Source organism: Lingula anatina, chromosome 2, assembly GCF_051362555.1.
Source record: "Lingula anatina isolate TDL-2025a chromosome 2, LinAna3.0, whole genome shotgun sequence".
Classification (NCBI taxonomy): domain Eukaryota; kingdom Metazoa; phylum Brachiopoda; class Lingulata; order Lingulida; family Lingulidae; genus Lingula; species Lingula anatina.
In genome coordinates this window covers 12,682,624-12,695,380 of record NC_141768.1, presented here as the reverse complement: position 1 = coordinate 12,695,380, position 12,757 = coordinate 12,682,624, and the positions used below count along the sequence as shown (strand labels likewise).

At 37.4% G+C, this 12,757-nt stretch overlaps 1 protein-coding gene across 1 annotated transcript in view; it reads right to left on the bottom strand.

The window, feature by feature from the left end:
• LOC106161264 (uncharacterized) overlaps nt 1-12,757 on the bottom strand; it is a 298,900-nt gene that overhangs the window by 67,988 nt on the left and 218,155 nt on the right. The window contains exons 197-221 of the mRNA XM_087004995.1: nt 12,335-12,640; nt 11,894-12,196; nt 11,357-11,662; nt 10,813-11,118; nt 10,299-10,604; nt 9,752-10,057; nt 9,145-9,447; nt 8,556-8,870; nt 8,061-8,363; nt 7,477-7,782; nt 6,475-6,771; nt 5,851-6,153; nt 5,442-5,553; nt 5,072-5,244; nt 4,450-4,737; nt 3,863-4,195; nt 3,574-3,664; nt 3,107-3,310; nt 2,760-2,901; nt 2,355-2,554; nt 1,918-2,070; nt 1,698-1,743; nt 948-1,010; nt 455-535; nt 198-300 (exon numbers count right to left, since the gene is read on the bottom strand). Of these exons, the coding sequence (XP_086861121.1) occupies nt 198-300; nt 455-535; nt 948-1,010; nt 1,698-1,743; nt 1,918-2,070; nt 2,355-2,554; nt 2,760-2,901; nt 3,107-3,310; nt 3,574-3,664; nt 3,863-4,195; nt 4,450-4,737; nt 5,072-5,244; nt 5,442-5,553; nt 5,851-6,153; nt 6,475-6,771; nt 7,477-7,782; nt 8,061-8,363; nt 8,556-8,870; nt 9,145-9,447; nt 9,752-10,057; nt 10,299-10,604; nt 10,813-11,118; nt 11,357-11,662; nt 11,894-12,196; nt 12,335-12,640 (5,649 nt within the window). The remainder of the gene's footprint in view (nt 1-197; nt 301-454; nt 536-947; nt 1,011-1,697; nt 1,744-1,917; nt 2,071-2,354; nt 2,555-2,759; nt 2,902-3,106; nt 3,311-3,573; nt 3,665-3,862; nt 4,196-4,449; nt 4,738-5,071; nt 5,245-5,441; nt 5,554-5,850; nt 6,154-6,474; nt 6,772-7,476; nt 7,783-8,060; nt 8,364-8,555; nt 8,871-9,144; nt 9,448-9,751; nt 10,058-10,298; nt 10,605-10,812; nt 11,119-11,356; nt 11,663-11,893; nt 12,197-12,334; nt 12,641-12,757) is intronic.

The window sequence follows — 12,757 nt, the reverse complement described above, 5'->3', positions numbered from 1 at the left end:
TTCTCATTCTTTGCAACACTATTCAAACAATGTTCAAACACAGCAACATAAGTAATTATTATTTTTAATCTTTACCTGGACTTGAAGGGTTTGTTAACAGACAATAACTATGGCACTGTCACTTTAAAAATAGATTTAAAAACTTTGTATACTGTCTCTACTACATGTCTAACAATCTTCTTTAACTTCTGACATACCAAGCTTGAGTTGTCTCTCAAAGGCACCTTCATCTGTAAGCTTACTGAAGATAGCACTGAGCTTGGCCAGTCTGCCAATAGCAAGAACTTTCTCCATGCACTCCTGGAATATAGATGTGTGTCAGTGTGTTAGGTCTGACAATGTGTCTAGCATGACAGTGCCTGTACATGGCTATAAGAAGACAAGTGAGTAAAGATTTAAATCTTTTAACAAACCTTTTTTCTTGCAGTAATTAATTTTTCATGCTACGATTTACCTTCCACCTCTTCCTAGCCAGATAGCTCTTGTGATGTTCTGTGGACAGTTGCTTGTCTGGCACTCTGCTCTCAGCCAAGCCCTGTGGATAGATTGTAAGCAATATACATATATGCAATAGCTATGCTTCAAAACTACAACACTTTTCTTCAAAAAGAGAAAAAGAGAAATTGGAAGGAAAGGCTGACAGTGTACAAACTATGTACATTTACAAGAGAAATGTAAACCACAGAAGGAAGAATAGAAGATGAACATATAAATGAAATGAGACAAAGCAGGCCAAATAATGAAATAAGTCTGTTAATAAACATTAATTATTAAAAACTTAATAAATTAAACTTGGTACTAAATTAAACATAAAATCTGCAAATAATGTGAGAATATTTCATGCATTCCTCTATTCCTTATTTCTAATTTTTTATTCAGTGCGAGAAGTGCCATTCCTGCACACACTGTAAGTGTAAAATAAAACCCAAGCCATTAGTTTGACTTACCTCTATCTCTTTCAGATGTCCAAGAGCATCCAGTATCTGAGGCATCTGGTACTGGGGGTATGGCTAGTAAAGCAATCACACAACATGCTGGTTTTTATTATTCCCAAGGATGGTTTAATTATACACAGGGAAAAGCCAGAAAGACAAATGTCCCCTTGAGAAAATTTATTTTAACCATCCCCTCCCCACACCGGCCCGCCAAATAATAAATCTTAAAATTCCCTGACCAATAATAATACAGGAGACAGCAATGTAGTTTGTGCAAGTAAATAAAAATGGGTGCCATATGTAAAATAAGTAGTGAAAATATAAAAAGGCAATATTAACACTTCCACACATTGTGCATGGTTTCATTCTATCTTATCAGTGAAAAGCTCACAACACAGATGATATCTGCTTATTTTGGAAAAAAAACAAAAAGAAATAAAATTACATGTCTGCACATGTTTTTTCCATTGTTTTGCTTTAACTAGCAGCAAGCAATATATAATATAGCCACAGTAGCAATTAATCAAATACACTAATATAAATGAAAAAGCAGTTTTTATGTCATCTTTAAGGTGAGCATGTATGTCAGCATTGCAACAACACAAAGCCTGCTTATTGCCAAGTATGTTATTTTTGAGAGCAATGGGGTAAAAATCAAAATATCTTATCATTCAAATTTGGTATAAAATAAATATACACTTTTACACAGTACAAATGCATGCATATAAAGACAGTTAAAATACACATTTCACGGAGACTTACATTAAGCCATGGGTGGTTCAGGGCTTGTTCAATTGTCATTCTTTTCCTGAAAAAAAAATTGACCACATTTAAAAGTCAATTGTATTAAGGGCTTGTATTTTATGACCTTGTTCTTTTAAAAGTTAACATGTTTATATTTCATTTCAAGACAATAAGACATTTCAGAAATGGCAACCAGGTAAGTCATACAACAGAGATATAAGGTTTTTTCATGTCTTACTTGGTGTCCTTGACCAGACACTTAGAAATGAAGTCTTTTGCATCAGGTGAGATTTGTTCCCAACACTCGTCATCAAAGTCGTAGTCCACTGCAATCACATTGGCAAATGTCTCCTGGTCATTGTCACCAGCAAATGGGGACAACCCTGACACTCTGAATTCAGGACATAATGAAAACATATAAGTTAAAAAAAAACATACCTGCATAACTAAATTCTGATTATGAGTGAGACAAATCCTAAAAGGCATCACAAATGCAACAACAGAATAACATTTCCAAGATGTTAAGAAAACTGCTGTCTATAGGCACTAATTTCTAAAATATATTTTTGTACTTAAAACATGATAATGAAAATGCATCCATTTTTGTAAAGAAACAGTGATTAAATCAATTTAGCCTTGTCTTATGACATCCGTACAGCTATACAGTTTACTTACAGCACATATGCCACCACTCCCAGAGACCAGACATCTGTCTTCACACTGACTGGTTCCCAGTTCAGAACTTCAGGAGCAGTGAACTCTGCTGTTCCAAACAGGACATTGATGGACTTATCCTGTTCCACTTTGTGGGCAAGACCAAAGTCTATGATCTTTATGTCTTTGCTCTTACTGGTAGTGCATAAGACGTTCTCAGGCTGAAAAGGAATAACATATATCAAATGGACTTAAAAAAGTAAAGACATGAAAGTATGTTTCAGTACTAACATACTGAATTAGTAGTAAAATAAGTTCTATCCAATACATCAAACACTGATAACTATAATTTTGTTCTTTTATACAAATAACATCTACATGCTTGACATGAAAAACGTCTAGCTAAATGGTCAGATTTATACTGACCTTGAGGTCTAGATGGACAACGTCATTCCTGTGCATGTGCTGCACACCTTCGCAGATCTGCCTCATGTAGTGGATGCAGTCACGCTCTGTCAGACCAAAGTCCTCGTCCACCAGTCTCTCAAACAGTTCTCCACCAGACACACTGAAAACAATGGGTAACAACCAGTCCTTATGGTTTTCACACAGAAATTTGGGATCTTTTTTAAACTGGATACTTTAAAGAGTTATATGAATTTTTTATTTAGTCAGTATTTTGATACAAAAATTGAGATACAGACAATAACAAGATTGAAAAAACCTTGCTAATAATTCTAGAATCATAAAAAAATTGGACAAATCTTGCTTACAATTCCAGAATCATCACCATCATGTCAGGCATGTCAAAGGCTTCATGGAGTTGCAGAAGACGAGGATGGTGAAGGTTGTTCATCACATCAATCTCCCTCTTCACTGCATTCTTGGCAGCCTTGGTGGGGCACCTGATGAACTTGGCAGCCCAGGTCTTGCCAGTGGCACGCTCTATGGCTCTATGGACAACTCCAAATGCTCCTCTGAAAAGATAAATGACAGTATGATTGTAGATTTAATCAGAATTTGGATGTAAATGTACAATATTTCTTAGTCTAATCATTTACTTTATTTTTGTAGGACTCCCAAATTGTGAGTGTGCAAATAAAGACAAATGCAATTGTACTTTGACAGTTAAGATTTTTGCTTTTAATTATCTAATTCAGATAAATGAGCAGATACAGAGCACATTGTTGATAATTTGGAATTATGTTTATCTGAAAAGGATAAGTATCATCTAACATACCTTCCCAGTTCCTCCAGTATGATGTACTTGGAGTGGACATCTCTGCCCAGTCTGTCAAGGTCGACATTGTTGTAAGTGAATTTAGGATCCACTGGAAACAATATAAATCCACCTTATATTCTGAATCAATTAATGTTGTTATTTATAATGTTAAATAATTACTACATACTGTTTATCTGAACCAGTACTCTATCAGTGTTACCTACAATAAAAATTATTCTGAAAAAAATTTTTTTTCTTTGCAATGACATCAAAGGGCACTGCAAATCTTTTTGGCACCCATACTTACCAAGTGAATCATAATCCACATCCACTCTGGGCAGCTGAGTCCTGACTGGCTCCGATGGTTCACTAGGCTCACTGACTCCATACAGGTTCTCAGCAGCCACTCGGAACTGATACTCTGCATTCTCCTTTAGTTCCACTATGGTCAACTCTGTGATGTGTCCTCGGGTGGTAGCTACCCGAGCCCATGGCTCATCTATTCCTGATTCTCGCATCTCTACAATGTAGGCAGTGATAGGGGAGCCACCATCATCTACAGGGGGGATCCAGGCGATGGAGACATAATCTAGGTAGACTTCAATAACCTCAGGAGCACCATCTGGTGGGTCAGGGCGATCTGTGGAAAACAATTAGAATACAATTTGATTTGAATAATGATGCATGTCATGAGTTTCATAAAAAAGATCCATATCTATTACTAACACCCTGCTCATTCACAGCAAAGTTAACTAGTGACATAAAGTACAATTTAACCATTGTACACACAATCATATTCTAATTTATGGCTAATCATTTGCATAATCCAGATAAGATAAAACAGCCTGCCAATAACTGTTCAAAGTAAAATCTTTACACACTCATCCACATTACCTGTGATTCCAACTGGTATATTGACAGCATCAGATCCAAGGTCATTGACCAGTTTCAGTTTATACATGCCATCGTCCACCTTGTCACAGTTGTCAATCAACAGGGTGGCATGGTGGTCAGTGTTCTCCATGGTAACACGGTCAGAGGGCACAAGGGGGCGTCCATCTCTGAACCACAGGACCTCTGGGGTGGGGCGTCCAGAAATTGCCACTTTGAGCTTCATTTTGTCACCTTTGTTTACCTGGACACCATCTGCATATCTGGCTGGGAGGTTGATCTTTGGAGGAGCTGTGAGGCAGAAATTTATAATTTTTTATATAGGATTTAAAGACATGATTTGTCCAATTTTTTTAAACAGCTATAGTGAGGCTTATAACTTCAACAATACATACCTTATCCAAAAAGTAATTATAATATGAAACCATGTATATATAGTATTATTATCATCATTATTCATTTTAAATCTCTGTAAATTATTGTTTGTGTTTTGTAACTGTAATCCCTTTTATATTCAAGCGCAAAGCGGCAGCCTAGTCAATAAAAGAGGAAGGAAATCAAGATGAGCTAAGTATCTCATCAGTCTCATTCTAACTTTTTATTTATGATGGTGAATGCAACCTACCTTTGACAGTGAGCAGTGCCTTGGTGACAGCATGTCCCTTCTTATTGGTAGCTTTGCACTCATATATTGCTGTGTCATCTGGTTTAGCATCAAATATCTCCAGCAAACACTTGTCACGCTCCACAAACATACTGTATTTTCTACCTTCATAGATTTCTGTCATGTCTTTGTACCTGCAAGAGATATAGGAATAAATGGGTTTCTTCATGCTGAAAGTGAATGTCTGAATGTAACAAAAACACTGCATTGAAAGCAGCAGCCATCTTTAGTAAATTATTACTTCTGTAGCAATGTATATAACCAAAAAAATAGAATTATACTTAATGTACATTCATCAAGCCTTCATATGTGAAAAACAATGGCTACATACCACTGTATTGTAGGTTTTGGTTTGCCTTGCACCTTGCACTCCATGGTGGCTTTGGTGTTTTCCTTCCCTATGGTATCCTGCAGCGGACTGCTGAACACTGGGGCTTGGTTGGCTGAATACAATATAGTTCATAAGAATCACTTCAATATTATCATATGGAAAGTTTCATCATATGCTTTCATAGTCCAACTACTTGAATGAAGCAATTTATTTAACAGATATCGTAAAGTCTAGATACAGGTTCACAAAAGTTTGTCTACATATCATATCAAATTGGATGACAAGTTATTTTCAAATAGTACAGACAGCTCCAGAGGAAATGAATAAGAATTGGTGTATTTATCACCAATATGTATTTATTACCAATGAAATGAATACATATTTAACATTCTATTATCTGAATGATTACCATCTTTGTCCTCCACAGCCACCAGTTCTGATGGTGGAGATGGTTCACTCAGTCCCTCGGCATTCTCAGCTATCACACGGAACTCATACTGACAGCCCTCCAGTAGGTTTGGTATGGTCATTGTTAGGTCCAGCAGTTTGGTCTTGTTGACCCTCATCCACCTCACACTGCTGCCCTCACGGCGGTCAACATGGTAAGTGGTAATTTTGGAGCCACCATCATTCTCTGGGGCTGTCCAGGTAATTACCACACTGTCCTTGGTGACATTGCCGACTTCTGGACGACCGGGTGGCCATGGTGGAACTTTTAAGAAAATAGATACAGATAAAGTATATTTTGGCTGAATTGTAAATTAATCATGTTCTAAAATGATATCAAAAGGTAATTAAGCCACACAGGGAGTGCCAGTCATTTTTTGGGCTCATTTCTGGAAACATACCAATAAAACAGACAAAATGGGGTAAAGGACAAAATATGCTTTCTTGAAGTTGGTTTTCTGGCAGTTCTGAGAAAAAAAAACCTGCAAAAAATGTGTCAAAACACTTCATATTCAAAATAAAACACCACATTCACATCTGTACATAAACTTTTCTCTCACTCAAACAGGAGCACTAACTTACTTACCTTTCAAATCTTGAGGTACAACTGGTGTACTTAGTTCACACATTTCACTTTGGCCTATTTCATTTTCTGCTGCCACTCGGAACAGATATTCTTCCCCTTCTGTGAGGTCAGTTATTTTGATTTTATTGTCTTTGAGCTTAGCTATTTGAACCCAATTTTTAGCCTCAGGTCCTAGTTTTTCTACTACATAGCCTTTAACTGGTTTGCCACCATCGTCCAGGGGTAAGTCCCAAGACAGGACCACAGAGTCTTTTGTTGTCTGCATGACACGCAGAGCAGCAGGAGGCTGAGGAGCAGCTAGAAAAGAGGTCAAGTTTGAGGTAAAGGAAAGGAAAGATTGCCACTAAACTAAAGCTCAGGTTATGATGTGCTGTCATGACCCAGAATGTGCTTTTAAAGTGCAATTGGGGTTTACACATGTAAGCCAAGGGGGTCAGCCTTACTGTGCACTGCACAGATATTTTCATTTTTTAAAACTCACAGTGATGTTTGTCATTTACACGGATAAGCTTTGTGGTGATGAAAATATACAAACAAGCAGACTGACGATATCAGGTATGAATTTAAAAAAATTCACTTTTGACTCAATCGGGATATGACAAACTTCATGATGAGAAAAATGTTATAAGAGTTTTTAATCGAGTAAGAAATAAATCTACCCTAAACACCAAGTTTTCTATAGAAACTGACAATTTGTAAACAATTCATCAGCTTCAAATATTTAATATGTTACAAAGAAGTATAAATGGATTAAAATGAATCAGAATGTATCAGAAATGACTACTTTAAGGTAGCACAAGAAAGAAGTTTGATTACTGGTAAGCTAAGCAAGAATCAAACAAAACTAGTTTACTAACTCCAGAGAAACTTTTTGATCCTGAAAAAAATATCACCTGTTTATGGATATTAGAGTTTCAAATTCTGAAATGAGACCTTTGTTGGATTAGGCATATGTTGTATCAAATACAACATATTACAATACTGCATTGGCATCATACTTACTTAACACCTTGGCTGGGACAATAGGAGAGTCTGTCCCCAGAGGTTCTCCCACACCATAGCCATTTTCAGCCATGACTCTAAAGTAGTACTCTTTACCCTCAATCAGGTGATCTATGGTGAAGGTCATGTCCTTGACCTTGGTCTTTCCAGCACTGATCCAGGACCTTCTGGCAGCGTCACGCTTCTCAATGATGTATCCTTTGATTAGAGAGCCTCCATCATCAAGTGGAGCATTCCATGAAATGGTGACTGAGTCGCTGGTGATTTTGTTGACTTTAATTGGGCCCTCTGGAGGACCAGGTGGACCTAAAGACAGATTAAATGAAAATATAACTTTATTATTTTTTATTCACATATCAATCTATCATTTAATTCTTAAACTGGCAGTGTTTGACAAACTATAAAATTAAAGAAATGTAGTTATCATATTTAAAACATCCTTCACCCTTTTTTCCAGAGACTATTACAATTCCTGAGCTGTTGCAATATTTTACAATTTTGCCACAAGACTGTACTGTTTATCATATGAAATAGAAAAAATATCTTCCTACATATTTTTCCTGTATATTAAATTCTTATCTTACCATATGGGCTCTTTGGAATAATCTTCTCAGATTCAATAGGTGGACCAACACCAGCTTCATTTTCAGCTGACACCCTGAAGATGTACTCTACTCCCTCTATCAAGTCATGGACAACTGATGTTGTGAAGTTTGGCTTGACTCTTGCGACACGGAACCACTCTCCTCTTTTCACATCACATTTCTCCACAATGTAACTAGTGAGTTCTGATCCACCATTGTCAGTCGGGGGCTGCCATGACAGTTTGATGCTGTCCTCTGTCACATTGGATATTTCTAGAGGGCCAACTGGAGCCAATGGTTTTTCTGGACAGAAGAAAAACACAAATTTGAAATACACTTGAATACTAAATTTAATTGGATGAGTCTCCTTTAATGGAATGGAAAGTAATTTTAGCTCTGAACTACCTTTAAATTTCAATTAAAAATCAAATTCATTATATTCATCTATTAGGTAAAATCTGGAAAAATACATTTCAGACTGAAATTTCAGCCTACCCATTGGTCTTCTTGGTGTAATTGGCTCAGTAACAACTCTAGGTCCAATTCCTGCAGCATTCTCAGCAGCCACTGAGAAAAAGTACTCAGTATCTTCAACCAGCTTATCTATGAAGCATACAAATGTTGTTTTGTCAACGATTCCTCGCTTTTCCCAGCGATCATCTCTTGGAAAGTCTCTTGTCTTCTCCTGCTGTTCAACATGGTAAAAAGTGACTGGAGCACCGCCTGAGTCTGCTGGCTTCTGCCATTGTAGAGTAACAGAGTCAGTGGAGATACCAGTGATTTGGACCTTCAGTGGTTCTGAGGGAGGTTCTAGAGAAATATCAGAATCCAGAATTAAATAATTGCCTAGCTTATTCATATCTCTGTCTGATAATAATGAAAAGTATTCATTTTAATTTCACAACAAAAAGGAATATGTAAAATTGGATATTGACACAGACTTACTCTATTATGTTTGCATTTACTCTATAAGCAGAATATATGGATAATAACCTATCATAAATGTGATACCCAAATATATTTGTAGATAAACATGTCTACAAACTTAAAAAGATTAAATACATATTTCAAATTTCAGACTTACTCATCTGCTTGCTGACTTTAACTGGCTCCTCCAACTCTGCAGCATCACCAACACCTTCCACATTCTCTGCTCTCACTGTGAAGAAATACTCCTTGTCTGCCACCAGGCTAGGTACAGTATAACTGGTCACTCTGGCCTTCACTTTGTCTACCTCTGTCCAAGTTCTCCTCGAGATCTCACGTTTATGGATGATGTATCCAGTAATGAAAGAGCCGCCATCATTGGCAGGTGGTTGCCACTCTAATGTCACACTGTCCTCTGTCACACCAGTAACTGAGAAACTGTCTGGGGCAGATGGTGGACCTATTGAATAAAAGGTGATGGAGTGGCTATATATTTCATATAAATATACTATCTTTAGTGGCAAGGCTTTACAAAGGGTTGTCTAGTAATTTATAAGTCTCACTGACTGAATATACTGACTTAAATTAAAATTTCAAAGAATACAGGCTGAAAACTTTACTACAACCATGTTATAACTTAAAGGCAATAAATTAATCACTAATTTTTATATAATAGTAATCTGTAGAAGTTCATCCCAGAGTATTTATTTTACATACTCTCTGCATTTATAAGCAAATTACATGTCAATAAGCCAATCACTTACCATATGGACTCTTAGTTGTGACAGGTTCCTTCATCTCCAAAGGCATGCTCATACCCTTCACATTCTCTGCTGAAACCCTAAACAGGTATCTGTGTCCATCTATCAGACCAGTCACCTTATGGGTCAATTTATCAGGTCTTATCTTGTCCACTTTTGTCCAGCCCGGCATCTGAGTGTCACGTTTCTCCAACAGGTAGCCTGTGATTGGACTGGCTCCGTCATCTTCTGGTGCCTGCCAGGAGAGGGACACTGAATCTTTGGTCACATTGGAGGGTGTCAAGGGGCCTTGAGGGGCGCCTGGTTTGCCTAGACATAATATAAATACAGTGGTTGTTTTTAAACATCGTGGCAGGCAACAAAAATGCTTTTCACTAACAAAATTTTCATTTACAAAATTTTGATAGAATACAACAAGGTCACATAAGCATTGTCAAAATAAGTATATCAGTAACCCGTTTCATTGAAATTCCAAGAAATGAGTTAGGATAAGTGTAAAAACAATATCTAAAAATCTGCTTTTACAACAACTCTAATTATTGTAACATACCAACAGCTTTCCTTGTCCTAACAGGTGCTTCAGTCTCCAGCGCTGGACCAGTGCCAGCATCATTCTTGGCAAGCACTCTGAAGTTATAGTCTTTGCCTTCCTCCAAATCTGGCACTGTGAATGTAACAGTGCTACCCTCTACAGACCCGCGTCTGTTCCATTTTCCAGTGGTGTTGTCTTTTTGTTCTATAATGTAGTTCTGAATCCTGGAACCTCCATCATCCACAGGTGGGCTCCACTCCAACATCACAGAATTCTCGGTAATTTTGGGGGTTCTTAGTTTGCCAGATGGTGCAGATGGTTTGGCTGAGAGAAAAAATGATGTGCACTTTTCATTCCACAATATCTTCTTACACATACTTATTAAAAAAAGTAAAATTACATGTATGTTTTAATAATAATAATAATAATAATATTTACAGCCATTTTCATTACAGAAATCAACTGCAGAGTTGGCAATATAACATTCAACAAATGATGATATCCACCTTGGGAAAAGAATTGAAAGGCTCACCTGCTGGTTTCTTTGGTGTCACTGACTTTGTTGTTTCCAGAGGTTCACTGGCACCTTCAGAATTTTCAGCAAAAACTCTGAACTGGTATTCATTGCCTTCCAACAAGTTTGGAACAACAAGTTCACATTTTTCTGGTCTAACTTTATCAACTTGTACCCAAGAAGTCCTTGTCTTGTCTCGCCTCTCCACAACATAGTGTTTGATCGGTTGACCACCATCTTGTTCAGATGGCTTCCATGATAACTTCAGCGAACTCTTACTGACAACAGCAGTTTCAAGGGGTCCTCTTGGTGCTGATGGCACAGCTAAAATTGGGTTATAGAAGTAGAGATAAATGCATTGATTGCACCAGCAACACATCAAAATTGCCATTAAAAATATTCATACAGGTCTGTTTGTATTATTAGTTTTTAATTTGTAAATGAGCACTATAACACAGCTTTATGAACTTGTGATGTAGACCAAATGAGAAATTCAAAATATCATAACTAAATCTAACTATTAATAATAACACCAGAAAAACATTCATTAACCGGTACTCACTATAAGGACTCTTTGGTGTAACAGGTTCAAGAAGCTCCAGTGGTTCAGACACACCAACAGCATTCTCAGCCAATACTCTGAAGTTGTACTCTGTTCCCTCAGTTAGTCTGGGAACTTTCAGAGACATAACAGAGGGGCGCAGTGTGTCCACTTTGCTCCATGATGTTCTCCATGCCTCGCGCTGTTCTACGATGTAGGCAGTTATGGGAGAGCCACCGTCTGAGGATGGTTTCTGCCATGTTAGGTTCACAGATTGTTTTTGAATATCAGAGACCTTCAGGGGACCAGTTGGTGCTGTTGGGCAGCCTGATTTAAATTGCAAATTAAAGGTTATAAGGTATTTGTCAATTTTCAAATTCTATACAACATTCTTATGGAATACAGCCTTTGGATGAATTTACACACAATAATGTATATTTTCAATTTTTATACAACATACTCATGGAATACAAAGTTAAATAGAAAAATGAAAATTTATTATCATGCCAACAGTTTGACTTTCATATTATGTAAATGTATCCTTATTCACAAACTTACTCTGTTTGGCTTTCAAAGTGACTGGTTTTTCCAGATCAAGAGCTTTTCCTACTCCTTTCTCATTCTCAGCACTAACTCTGAACAGCATAGATTTCCCCTCTGGTAGTCCTGTTATTGTATGTGAAGTATCCTTTGGTCCTACTGAAGCAACCATCTCCCAGTCTCTGCCCTTGTCTCCTTTCTTTTCTATCTTGAAGCCCTTGATCTTAGAGCCACCATCATCCACTGGTGGTGCCCACTCTACTGTTGCCTTATCCTTGTCCACACTGGTCACTCTCAGAGACTCTGGGGCAGCAGGAGGACCTACCAAGGGAGATATGCATTTTACATACAACATCATTTTTAATAGAACAAATTTAACAAGGGAGATAACAAACCATCCAAAAATTAACAAATTAACAGCAAAGCCAACATCTGAAGATTAACAAGACATTTATGTACCTGCTTTCCTTCTTGGTACAACACCATCTTCCATCTCCAGTGGCTTGCTGTCTCCAACATCATTGACAGCCCTCACCCTGAAGTGATATTCATTACCAGTCACCAAGTTCTTCACTGCATGCTTAGTCTTCTCTGGTGAAATCTTGGCCACTCTGCCCCATGATGTTCTCCCAGACTCCCTGGCTTCTATGACATATGCAGTTAGGGGTTTACCACCATCAGTTTCAGGGACTCCCCATGACAATTCCATAGAATCTTCTGTGATGTTAGCAGCTTTGAGTGGACCCACTGGGATGGATGGGACAGCTAGAAAGATGGGATGGAATAAGATCTATATCAGAAAATCATAAATATTTTTATATCAACTTGATACTGATATCATCTACCTTAAAAATTCAATATGCATATAATAAAAAAAATAAA